General features: G+C 44.0%; 1 protein-coding gene across 2 annotated transcripts in view; it reads right to left on the minus strand.

Annotated features, from left to right (window-relative positions):
* The window catches only part of LOC140717302 (glutathione S-transferase Mu 1-like), a 60,132-nt gene that overhangs the window by 35,282 nt on the left and 10,972 nt on the right, over window positions 1–13,878 (minus strand). The window contains exon 1 of one of the 2 annotated variants that reach the window (XM_073030753.1): window positions 9,034–9,186. The exons of the other annotated variant lie outside the window; for it this stretch is intronic. Within the exon in view, the coding sequence (XP_072886854.1) occupies window positions 9,034–9,069 (36 nt within the window). The 5' untranslated portion in view covers window positions 9,070–9,186. Of the gene's footprint in view, window positions 1–9,033; window positions 9,187–13,878 lie in introns of those variants that run through there. 2 annotated transcript variants of the gene reach the window in all.

Below are 13,878 nucleotides of genomic sequence, written 5' to 3' on the forward strand. Positions count from 1 at the left end.
AATGACATCGATGGATCTGGGGTTGAGAGGGTAAACAGCTTCAAGTTCCTCTGCATCCACATCACCGGGGACCCCACGGGGTCTGTACCCACCAGCTGTGTGGTGAAAAAGGCACAACAGTGCCTCTGTCACCTCAGACAGTTGAGGAAGTTTGGTAGGGGCCCCCAAGAACTTTCAACAGGGGCACAATTGAGAGCATCCTGACTGGCTGCATCACTGCCTGGCACGGGAACTGTACTTACCTCAATCGCAGAACTCTGCAGAGAGTGGTGCAGACAACCCAGCACATCTGTAGTTGTGAACTTCCCACGATTCAGGGCATTTACAAGACCAGGCGTGTGAAAAGGGCCCGTAGGATCATTGGGGACCCAAGCTATCCCAACCACAATCTATTCCATCTGCTATCATCTGGGAAAGGGTACCGCAGCATAAAAGCCAGGACCAACAGGCTCCGGGACAGCTTCTTCCATCAGACCATCAGACTGATGAACTCACGCTGACTTGAGTGTACTCTGTATTACATTGACTGTTCTATTTATTATAAATTACTATGATTGCACATTGCACATTTAGATGGAGACAAAATGTAAAGATTTTTACTCATGTATGTGAAGGATGCAAGAAATAAAAGTCAATTCAATTCGATGGTACTGCTAACATACAGCAATTCCAACAGATGGAAATTCCAGTTCTACAGGAAAAAGTTAGCAGCCTTCACAACAAACCATGAGCAAAAAAAAGGCAGAAAATAAATTTCCAAATAATAAAAAAAATTTATGTATAGCACCAAACCATGGAAGAGAAAAAGAATCAAAAGTTTAAAGTAAATTTATTGTCAATGTATGTCACCATTTACTACCCTGAGATTCATTTTCACGCAAACACTCACAGTAGAACAAATTAGTAGAACAGAATCAGTGACGAACTACATACTAAGAGTGACAATCCAATGTGCAAAAGACACTGTGCTAATACAAAAAAAATAAGCAAATAAATAATCTGCCAAGAGGACTAAAACCGTGTGTCAATGATCCAGAGAGCTGTGATAGCTGCAGTCAGGGCTTTACGCTTTGGCTCTTGGTGAGGTCACCATGCCAAACAGGTCAAAGGGTAGAGGCCAGACTAAGAGCAGACATCCCACCTCTCCCGGAAGTTCCGGAAGTCTCCCGCATATTGATAGCGGCTCCCTGACACCCACAAATTATATACAAATCGATTTTTTTTGAGAGGGAGAGGAGAGGAAGAGCGAGCATCCTGATTGGTCTCTCTTTGTGCTAAGTAGACCTATCAGTTTTCTCTGTGGGCGGGCTTTACAGTCGACCTCAAAAATAAGCAGTGTTGCTCGCTGCACTGTTTATAACAGTGACTTTTCTGTTGCCCGTGGTGGGTTAAAATGGAAAAGACATGTTGGGGTGAGTTTAACAGGTGTCATTCGTTCATTAGCATAGCTAACGTTATTTAAACTGGCTGGCTAGCTGCTAAGGAGCTACTCTATTGATGTCTTACGTGATGAGGCCAAACTCCCTGTAGACTTGCTTTACATTGTACAAAGTAAATGTACAATGTAGTAATAGAATTAAAAAACTCCATGATAATATAAGTACATATTTTAATGTCACATTTTCTGCATATACCCAACTTGGTTCACAGATTAGACAGAATCACCAAAGTATTACATACACCGTTGGAGGTCGGCTGGGAGTGGGGAGATATGGGGTTGCGGAGGGTGGGGGTGCTACCTCCCTGAACTGAGTTTTTGCAGGGTGGGATGTCTGTAAGACTGGTCCTCCAGATTCAGCTCAGCACTAGCAACCCTGACTGGTCGAGCAAAATTGCTACAGAAATAGAAATGAAGTATCCTTCCACATCTGTGTGTGACGGTATTCCCAAGTCTCCACCCGCGACTTACAGACCCCTGAAGAGCGGAGGAAGCACAGAGTCCAAAGACAACAGGGCACCCTACCGTGGAGGCAGAAATGAGGACCCTGAACCACACCTGGGGCACAACAGAGAAGATGACCAAGGACAGATCGTGATGAAGGACCTTCATTGCTGTCCGAAATGCAGGTGGTAGGTATAACAGGCAATCAAAAAGAAAATACAGAGAGCCTGAATTGTAGCATCCTTGAAAATGAGTCCATAGGTTGTGGAATCAGTTCAGTGAGACAAAATCTGAAGAAAACAGAAGAGAGTGGATGAATTGAAAGCAAAGAGCCACACTACAGAACTACAAGAGACAACATTTAGGGCAGCAACAGCTTCACTACATTGGCTGAAGTGTTTTAAGAATTAAGGTCTGTGAAAAGCAACACAAATGCAAGTCTCAATCCCTTCTGGGCACAGACCTTAGGGTGGTACTAATTAACACAATGGAAAAGAAGAAAAAAAATCAGAAGGTTCCAACTGCCACCACAGTCATGGGAGGGTAGGGGAGGGGAGACAGACAAGTCCCAAAAGGAAAGTTAAGCAGATGAGGAAGTGCTCTGAACAGTTCTTACACAAAAACCAGTCATGAATAAGCAGAACTGAGGCTCCCACTTCCCTCAGCACACAAAGCTGACAGTAAGAACGATACTACCCCCACTTCACCACCCACCCCATCCCCTGTAGACTGAATTTTTTTATCTTCCCCCCCCCCCCCCCCAATAGTTGCTGCCTGGCCTGCTGAGCTCCTCCAGCACAGGAAGTGGAAGTGCTGGAATGCGTAACAACAGGCGTTCTGCTACAGGAACTCAACAAATTCACCAGCAGCAGTGGAGGGAAAGCAATTGTCAATGTTTCAGGTTGCAAATCCTTTTTTCTATGGGCTTCTGTCATCAACCATAAAATGGACAACATTGGACAGGTCTCCATCCCACAAGCTCTACACTAAAAATCAAGGCTGAAGTAAACCAAGTTCCTTCTACAGGAGAATTGAGGATATAAAAAAAATAAATTTTGAACCTAAGTAACCTCTAGTTAAAAGAATAATTGGGACTGAACAGGAATTTTTGAACTGAAGTAAACTCTGTCTTCAGCAGTTAGAAAAATAACCAGCTTATACTGGTTCCCTTTTAATTGGCAGAGAGACGAAGAGGGTTGATAAATAATATGTTGTACCCTTGTTTGAGTAAGGTGGGGGGGGGCTCACCGATAATGACAGGAATGAATATCCATCTGTAATTAAGTCAGGGCCTAGCAAGGGAATAACTGATAAGGACTGGACAGCAAATCCATCTGCAATTAAACCTTGATTCAGTGGATTCTCTCATCTGTAATTAAGTCTTGCACCAACAGACTTGGTGGGCGTACCAGTTCAAATAACACCTTGCAATAGGAATGAATGGGGCCTACTATGCACAAGTGGCCCCAGTTTTCCGAACGTTCGCTTTACGACACCTCGCTTTTACGAGAGACATACATTAATTACCTGTTTTCGCTGACCAAAAAGTTTTCGCTTTTACGAAAAAGGCAGCACACGCCCCGAGCAGCCAAGATCCTCCCTCGGAACTGCATTCAGCATCAAGCCGCCACAGTTTAAACACGTGTCTGTGAGCATCTGTGCTTTATCTCGACTTATTCTGTGAATCATTAGCAAGATGTGTCCTAAGGTATTGGAAAAGCCTAAGAGAGCTCGTCAGGGTGTTACGCTTAGCGTAAAACTGGACGTAATTAAGCATTTCGATCGTGGTCAACAAAGTAAGGACACTGTCCGTGCATTGAACTTGCCTACGTCCACCATTCGCACTATTTACATGCAGAGAAATAATCTTGTAAACCAGGGGTGTCAAACTCATTTTAGGTCACGGGCCGGATTGAGCAAAATGCAGCTTCATGCGGGCCAGATCATTCGGACGCGTGCAAACGCAGCTTTCGTTGCCTCCGTTTTTTCAGCCTGCTCTCATGTGTCTCAGTCTCTGCTATAACTACAAAGTGTTTCACTTTACAAATTCCATTTATGAAGAAGACTGCCGAGCAAGACTGCCGAATAAACGCTAAAAACCCTGAAAACCTGGTACCTGAATAAACTCAGCATTAGCCATATCATACGCCATAGGCGCTTCGATTACTGGGGCCAGCTTTAATAGTAATTAGATATTATCTCGCGGGCCAAAGATAATTCCACCGCGGGCCGGATTTGGCCCGCGGGCCTTGAGTTTGACATATATGTTGTAAACTGTCGATGTTGCTATTGGTTCTGCTCGTAGCAAAGTGATCTCTTTTAGTCTGCTGGGAACTTTTCGGCAGCTTCATAGTTTAACCTTTACTGGAAAGAGTGCTTTGGCTGATACTGAAGCTGCTGAAAAGGTCCCAGCATAACTGAAGAAAATAATTACAGAAGGTGGTTATTCGTATAAGCAAGCATTTTAACTGTGACGAAACTGCAATTTATTGGAAAAAATTGCTAAGCACCCCAACCTCCGACAACTCAGCCTAACACACCATGATCAGTATGCTCGCTGTCTTCCCGATTCCGGTAAGTGAAACTACACCGTACATACATATTTCTACTTAGATAGGCTGTGTATTTTTATGTGTTATTTGGTATGATTTGGCAGCTTCATAGCTTAAAGGCTAATGGAGAGACTGCTTCTGCTACGTAGTGAGATTATACGCTATGCTAGACAGTGCTGCAATGATTGCAGAAAAGTATTTCTACTTTATATAGGCTGTGTATTTATCATATCATTCCTGCTTTTACTATAGGATACTGTTATTTTAGGTTTTGTGTTATTTGGCATGATTTTGTAGGTTATTTTTTGGGTCTGGGAACGCTCTCAAATATTTCCCATATTAATAAACAGTAAAGTGGAACAGTACATTATTAGCAAGTTGGAGGAATAATGTGTGAGACAAAGGGATAGAGGTACGTAATGCAGAAGAAACGCCAAAGGTGGAGGGTGAAAGGAGAATGCACAATAAACTGTGGTGACGATCAGGAGCTGGTCTCCCGAGTTTTATTCAGATTCAGCTTTAACACTACCTGCACGTGAACCATACCAACTCCATCGGCTGCATAGTCATGTAGCCATCAAGAAGCCTCATAAATGCCACTATCGTATCTGCCTTCACTACAATTCAGTAGCCCCTTCCTGGTACCTACCACTCTCTGTAATGCCTCACTCCCCATATCTTATCAACATTTCTCCTACTCCCTTAACTACATGTCCTATAGTGTTTGACATTTCCACCCAGGCAAAAAGTTTCCATCTACCTCATCTATGCCTCTCAATGTTATAAACTTCTAGCAGTTCACCCATCTGCCTCTGACATGCCAGAAAAATACAGGTTTGCCTAGCCTCCTCCAATCCAGGCAGCATGCTGATGACGTCTTCTGCACTCCTTACAAAGCCTCCACATCCTGCCGTAACAAGGTCAATGCCACAAGATGGCTGCACCCATCATTTAAAGACCCTCAAAGTTTAGAACATGCCCTCTTCTCATTGCTACCATCAGGGAGGAGGTACACAAGCCTGAAGATACACTCAACATCTTAGGAATAACTTCTTCCTCTCTGCCAACAGATTTCTGTGGAGTCCATGAACTCATGGACACTACCTCACTGTTTTACTCTGTTCTTGCACTACTTATTCATTGTTTAATTTTTTTTTTAATGTTAATATTTCTTACTGTAACTTGTAGTAAATTTTCATACTGCACTGTCCCGCTACCACAAAGCAACAAGCTTCATGACATACTTCAGTGATAATAAACTTAATTCCACTGGACAACAAAGATTTTGCTTCCCGAGTACCTTTAGGTGTATCTTATGAATTCTGGGCTACTGATCATGAAACTCACCATAAAGTTTCCCTATCACACACCATTTTTTAAAAAATAAACTTATGTTTATTATTTCAATTTATAATTCAAGTCAATTAAAATGTTGCCTACAATGCAAGTTTCCTATCTTGTCCAGGCATGCTTAGGCAGCGCGGCTGCTGCATGGCAGGACGGGTTTTAGTAATAATTATTGGGTTCAGGACAGTAAGGATGGAATTTACTATCACCGGGCACAAAAATTTCTATGCAGGATTTTGATATTTGAGACAGATGCTTCCCAGAATAACTGATGCCAAGATTAAGGAAAGCATTTTTGTTGGTCCACAGATCAAACAGGTCATCAATGACGGGCAATTTGAAGAATTTCTAGTGGGACCGGAGAAAATCACATGGAAGGCATTCAAGGAAGTTATTGAAATTTTTCTTGGCATCTACAGAGCACCAAACTACATGCAGCTGGTTGAAAGCATGCTTCAAGCATATAAAACCATGAAATGCAACGTGTCACTAAAGATTCATTTTCTGCATTCCCATTTAGACTTATTCCCTGCAAATCTTGGTGCTGTTAATGACGAGCATGGTGAAAGGTTTCACCAGGATGTTGCCGTCGTGGAGAAAAGATACCAGGGCAACTGGAATCCATCAATGCTGGCAAATTATTGTTGGACACTTAAGCGAAAAGCCTCAGACACTGAGTACAAATGAAAATCATTAACAAAGTATTTTTAACTTAGTTGAACTATTGCAAAGCATCCACACCATTACGCAATTAAACACATTATATTCAATAAAAGTTAATTTGTTGTTTCTGCAAATTCCTACGTGATACAAGTATTCTGAAATTATATTTGTGTTCATCTTCAAGCAGTCTACAGTGAACAAAAAAGCAACAAAATTTTTCCAAAAGTGTTGTCCAGTGTTGCACAAAATTTCTCACAGGTGCGACCGGACTTAACTTTTATACATTGTAGGAGATCAGAGAGATAAAAGTTACCACCACCTCAAAGGTAAACAGCAAATCATTGGGGTGAGGGTGGGGGAAAAAGAGGGCCGTGTGTAACACAAGAGATTTTGCTCTGGATTTCCAGCATCTACAACACACACAAAATGCTGGTGGAACTCAGCAGGTTAGGCAGCATCTATGGAGGGGGTCCCACTTTTTTCTAGCTGAGCATAGGTGCTCTGCGAAGCAGTCTCCCAATCTACGTCAAATCTCACTGATATACAAGAGGCCACACCAGGAGCACCGGATACAGATTACCCCAACAGACCCACAGATAAATTATCACTTCACCAGGAAGGACTGTTTTGGGGCCCTGAATGTTCGTGAAGGAGAAGGTGTAGGGACAGGTGTAGCACTTGTTCAGCTTGCAAGTGCCAGGAGGAAGATCAGTAGGGAGGGACAAACAAATGAGGGAGCCGTGTAGGGAGCGATCCCTACGGATAGCAGAAAGTGAGGGGGGGGTGGGTGGAGGAAAGATATGCTTGGTGGTGGGATCATGTTGGAGATGGCGGTAGTTGCAGAGAATTATGTGCTGGACGCAGAGGCTGGTGGGGTGGTACGCGAGGGCAAGAGGAACCTTATCCCTGGTGGATGGCGGGAGGATGGGGTGGGAGCAGACGTGCAGAAACGGGAAGAGATGCTGTTGAGAGCGGCATTGATGGTGGAGGAAGGCAAGTCCTTTCCTTTGCAGAAGGAAAACGTCTTTTCAGAAATGAAAAGCCTCGTCCTGAGAGCAGATGTAGAGGAGCCGGAGGAATTGAGAGAAGGGTGCTTTTAGAAGGCATTTTTTACAAGTAACAGGGTGGGAAGTGGTATAGTCCAGGTGCTGAGAGAGTCAGTGGGTTTATAACAGACATCAGTGGATAAGCTGTCTCCAGAGATGGAGACAGAGAGATCGAGAAAGGGGAGGAAAGTGTCAGAAATGGACCAGGTAAATTTCAGGTAGGGTGGAAGTTGGAGGCAAACTTGAAGAAGTGTCCAGGAACTTGGCACAGGAGCAGGAAACAGAACCAATGCAGTGGCTGAAAAGTTGGGGAGTGACACCAACTTGGCCTTGGAACATGTACTGCTCCACACAGCCGGCAAAAAGGCTACACGTCAGAATGGGACCCATTCTGACATGTCAATCCACAGCCTCCTCCACTGTGGCAAAGCAGCCACATTCAGGGTTGGAGGGGCAACATCTTGTATTCCGGCTCGGTAGCCTCCAACCTGATGGCATGAACAGGGCTTTCTCAAACTCCCCGTAATGCCCCTCCCCACCTCTCCTTCACCATTCCCCACTCTCACCTTATCTCCCTATCTACCCATCACCTTCCTCTGGTGTTTCTCTATTTTTTTTCCCTTCCATCTTCTCCTTTCAGATTTCCCCTTCTCTAGCTCCGTATCTTTTTCACCAACTTCCAAGGTCTTTACTTCACCCCTTCCCCTCCCCACCCCCGCTTCACCTATCACCTTGTATTTCTTCCTCCCTTCTCCCACCTTCTTATTCTTCAGTCCTGATGAAGGGTCTCTGCAGGAAATGTCGACTGTTCACTCATTTCCGTAGATGCTGTTGGCCTGCCGGGTTCCTCTAGCAGTTTGTGTGTGTGTGTGTGTGTGTTGCCTCGATCTCTATGCATCTGCAGATTTTCTCTTGTCTCAGGGTGCAAGCTTGTAGGATTGCTCCCGAAATTAAAACGATAAAGGCAGAGAAACCAAAATCGCCTTTTTTTTATATAAAAAAAACAAGAACACATTACTGCAAGTTTTAGCCAAACAAAAGCAAGGAAGGAAAATTCTGATTTAGGGAAAAGTTCTGCACGAAAACAAAATAATTGGCGCGCTAAAGCGAGAAGTGAGAGCGAAAGAAGACAAAGACCCCAAAGAGATCGGCAGGCAGTGGTCCAGGACAATGCAAACACGAGTTTCTGCAGATGCTGGAACCCTTGAGCGGAATACACAAAATGCTGGGCGAGCTCATTAACTGCTGATAAACTCGGGTTGGAGGAGAAACACTTTTCGTACTCTATGTCACCTCCGACCACGAAGACAATTTTTTCTAACTTGCTGTACTTTCTCCGCCGAATTCATCCACCTCCCCCGCCCCAACCCGCCTGCTTGTACTTACTCTCCCTCCTCACCGCCCCCCACCTTCTTATTTCGATTACCGCCTCCATTTCTTTTCCAGTCCTGACTCTACAGCTGCCGCCTGACTTGCTGAGTTCTTCCAGCATTCTGCGAGCGCTTGGGACAATGGAAGCTGCTGTAATTTGTCTGTTCCTTACCCCGCGGATGTCCCAATAGCCCAGTATCATCACCATGTTCGCAAAAGTACTCTCTCGGCCAGCAAGATTGAAACCAACAGCAGCGCTCTACAGACAACAGGCTCCCGTCACCAAATACTCCCCGACTCTCCGAGCCAGTTATATAGTTTGCCTCGGGTTCGGGGCGGTCCCGGGGAATTTTTTTTATCGATTATGCTGTGCATTTGATATTTCTATATCATTTGAGTTATCTTGTATGCATATCGGTTAATTAAACATCCTTGTTTGTTTAAATAATTCATTAGGGGTTTTGTATAAATACTAGTGTTGCAGGCGTCATCACGATGCCACGTGATAGCCTCGATTAGAGTGATTAGGTCAGACCCACGTTCCCCGATTGTCTTTGAATTAATTTAATGTCTTACAGTTGTAACACCTAACACTGGCGACGAGGTATTGTTAGACGATCCGCTCAAGCGGAGCGAGGCTATTGAAAACCTCTGTGAGGGACGGTCGAGCTTTAAAGAAACAGGCCAGCCAGCACCTGGGGACAGCGCACACAAAATGCTGGGAGAACTCAACAGGCTAGGCAGCTGCTACGGAAAAGAGTGAACTGTCGGCGTTTTGGACCGAGACCCTTCAGCAGGACTAGAGAGAAAAAAGCTGAGGAGTAGATTTAGAATGTGGGGGGAGGGGAGAGAGGGACACGAGGTGATAGGTGAAACTGGGAGGGGGAAGGATGAAGCCAAGGGTTGGGAAGTTGATTTGGTGAAAGAGACATCAGAATCAGACTTTAATCGCCAAGTACCTATGCACATACAAGGAATTTACTTCTGGCAGATGTTGTCTCTCTGCTCATAACAATAACAATGATAAATATAAATGAAAATATAGATTATACATACAGGTAGTGCAATCCAAGTAATAGTTAGCCGACAGTTAACCGGCAGTTAACTGTTCAGCAAAGTGACCGCAGTAGGGAAAAAACTTCTCCAGTGCCTATTAGTCTTAGTCTGGAGGGATCTGAAGCGCCTACCAGACGGAAGCAGATCAAACAGTCAGTGCGCAGGATGGGAGGAGTCCTTTATGATGTTCCCTGCCCTCTTCTTCAACCTGGAAGAGTACAGGTCCACAATAGAGGGCAGGGAGGCTCCAATGATGCGCTCGGCAGTCCTCACTGTACGCTGTAGTCTGGTTCTATCCTGCTTGGTGGCGGCTCCAAACCACACAATGATGGAGGTGCACAGGACAGACTCAATGACTGCAGTGTAGCCATGGAAGAAAGAAAAAGGAAGAAGGAGCACCCAAGAGAGGCAATGAACAAGCAAAGAGATAAGATGAGAGAAAAGGGAATGGGAAATGGTGAAGGGATGGGAGGGGGGCATTAGCAGAAGTTTGAGAAATCAGTGTTCATGCCATCAGGTTGGAGGCTACCCAAACGGAATATAAGGTGTTGTTCCTCCAACATAAGTGTGTCCTCATCACAACAGTGGAGGAGACTAAGGATGGACAGATCGGGATGGGAATGGGAAAGTGGATTTAAAAGGGTGGCCATTGGGAGATCCCACTTTTTCTGCCAGATGGAGTGCAGGTGCTCGGCGAAGCAGTCTCCCAATCTATGCTGGGTCTCACCAATATACAGGCGGCCGCACTGGGAGCACCAAACACACTTATGTGACCTCAAAAGACTCACAGGTGAAGCGGTGCCTCACCTGGAAGGACTAGTTCGGGCCCTGAATGGTAGGGAGGAGGCGTAGGGGCAGGTGTAACACTTGTTCCACTTGCAAGGATAGGTGCCAGGAGGGGGATCAGTGGGGAGAGATGAATGAACGATGGTGTCTCATAGGGAGTAATCCCTGTGGAAAGCAGAAATTGGGGGGGGGCGGGAAGAGGTACTTGGTGGTGGGATCCCATTATGATGTGGAGAGATGTCAAGTTTAAAGGCTGTAAATGGAAAAAATCAGGGTTCATAAAAAGTGAGTAACAGGTAATAATTTAAAATAATCATAAATGGCTGGCTACGTTGGAAAGATTAACAGTAATTGTCTTTTTTTTTAAAAACCATTCTGGGTTGTCAGCCCTGACCTAAACCACAATGACAATTTTGCTGAGCTTATTGGGTTTAAGGTAATAGAATTTGCTACTAAGTTTGATTGCTCCAACCAAACCTGCAGAAATGAGCTTTCCTAATGCAATGCAGAAATATTTAAAACCCAAGCCATTGTTGATTGCAGAATGCTTTAGGTTTCATAAGCAGAATCAAAAGGAACGGGAGTCCATTTTAGCGTATTTGGCTGAATTGAAGGGATTGAGCATTGCAAGTTCCATAATGGGCTTAATGATGCACTGAAAGATTGTTTAGTTTGTCAAATCTTAAAAGATAGCATTCAAAAATGGCTCCTAATTGAGGCACAGCCTACATTTAAAAGAGCAACGGAAATCGCTGTTTCAATGTAAACCACAGAGATGCAGTTGTTTGCAGTCGAGAATGAAATCGAGCATGAATACAATTGCCATGTCTAAAAAGAAACTGGCCTGGCTGAACAAATTGTGTTACCATTTTGGCAGGGACTCATGGACAGCAATCAGATGCCGATTTAAAAGTGAAGCTTGCAGAAAATACAAAAAAACTAGGGTGCATACGAAGACCATGTTGGGCAGACAAAAAAAACAAATGGGCTGCTCGGAAGAATAAAAGTTAGAACGTTAAGTTGCATTTTCAAACAAGAGCACCAATCTGCATGTTGTGGCTGGAAAATCTGATAATGAGTGACACAGGATTGCATAGCTTTGAGATTGTGAAAGCTAACGATAGACAAGCAATATAGCTTATCCTGGATGTGAACAGCAAATTAATTAAAATGGAGTTGGGCAATGGTTCAACTGGTTCAGTTCCACAAAATGAGTTTGAACGTCATTTCAAAGATACTGGGCTGAAGCCTGTAGATATCCAACTAAGAGCTTATTCTGGAGAAAAGATAACTCCTGTGACTGAAATACAACAGGCTCAATTGAGCTTTTATATGGCAGACATCCCACCTCTTCCGGAAGCTCCGAGAGTCATCCCTATATTGGTATCGGCTCCCTGATGCCCGCAAATTATATGCAATATCCCGGAAATCGATTTTTTTTTGAGAGAGAGAGAGACAGAAAGAGCAAGAGAGAGAATGCACCATTGCAGAGTGTTCCAAAAACAGAAAATATAAAACATTATTTCACCCCAGACTACACTAAAGTGTACCCCTGCCGGATAGGGGTCAAAAATAATGACAGTGTTGCTCGCTGCACTGTTTGCAACAGTGACTTTTCTGTTGCCCGTGGTGGGTTAAATTACTGTTGAAGTGAGTTTAACAGGTGTCATTCATTCATTAGCATAGCTAATATTATTTAAACTAACTGGCTCGCTGCTAAGGAGCTACTCTATTGCAGACATCCCACCTCTCCCAGAAGTTCCAGGAGTCTCCCGCAAATTGGTGATGCTACCTCCCTGAAATGGGTTTTTGCAGGGTGGGCTGTCTGATATGGTAAAAACAGGAGTACCAGCATTGTGGAGGTGTGATTGGCTGAGACAACTACAATCTGATTGGAGATCCATACACTATTTGCATGCCAAACACCTGCAATTAAGGCAACTGAAAGGTACCGGATGATGCTACAACTGTCTGCATGCTGAACTGTAACCCAACAGAGGACTAGCAGGTGTTGGAACCAACATCTGTGCCTCTGGTTTGGAAAGCATATTGGAACAAGGACGGACCATTTTGCTCAGAGGAAGAGTGCAAGTGACGAAAGCAATGGTCCAACTACGACAGTTTTCATAGGCGATGTATCTGAGAAAGCTGCTGATATGTTAATCAGGCAGTTACTTGCAAAGTGTGGCTTGGTTTTAAGCTGGTCCAGAATCTGCTCTGTGTGCTTTAAGGTTATTGCATGAACCTCAAGTAGGAGATGCAAAGACCAAAGCCCGTCTGGGTGAATGGAAGGCCAATAAGAAAGGAGTCAATGGAGATACAAAAACAGGATTTGTCAGATGATGTTGTGAATTATGACACCAAGAGGAGAAATCAGATTGTAAAGGAACAATAGAAGGATTAATAGGAGTGTTGTTTTGTCTTCATGGTGCACTGAACGCCCATAGGGAGTTTTAATGTTTTTTTGTTTTGCAGCATTGAATCACAGTGGATTTAACTTGGCTTTTTTGACATTGATCAACAGAAAAGACTTTATTGTGTCAAAGTGAAAACAAATTTTGACAAATTGGTCTAAATGTATTACAACTATTAAAAATAAAATAATTGATTGCATAATTTACTCACCTCCTTCAAGTCTGTGTTTAGTACATGAGCCTTTGGCAGCAATTACAGCCTTGTGTCTGTGGATGGGTCTCTATCGGCTTTCCATATCTGGACACTGCATTTTTTCCCCCAATCTTCTTTACAAAACTGCTCACTGTCAGAGTGGATGGGGATCGTGAGTGAACAGCCCTTTTCAAGTCCAGCCACAAATTATCAACTGGATTGAGGTCTGGGCTCTGACTTGGTCATCCCATGACATTAACCTTGTTGATTTTAAGCCATTCCTGTGTAGCATTGGCTTTATGCTTGGGGTCATTGTCTTGCTGGAAAACAAACCTTCTCCCAAGTTGCAGTTCTTTTGCAGACTGCATCAGGTTTTTCTCCAGGATTTCCTTGTATTTTGCTGCATTCGTTTTACCATCCACAAGCCTTCCAGGGCCTGCTGCAGTGAAACATGCCCATAGCATGATGGATCAATATTGATGTGCTTTGGATTATGTGTCTGATGGCCATAAAGCTCAAATCTGGTTTCATCAAACCATGGAACCTTCTTCCAGCTGTTCTCAGAGTT

The sequence above is a fragment of the Hemitrygon akajei genome, chromosome 27, assembly GCF_048418815.1.
Source record: "Hemitrygon akajei chromosome 27, sHemAka1.3, whole genome shotgun sequence".
Taxonomy (NCBI): Eukaryota; Metazoa; Chordata; class Chondrichthyes; order Myliobatiformes; family Dasyatidae; genus Hemitrygon; species Hemitrygon akajei.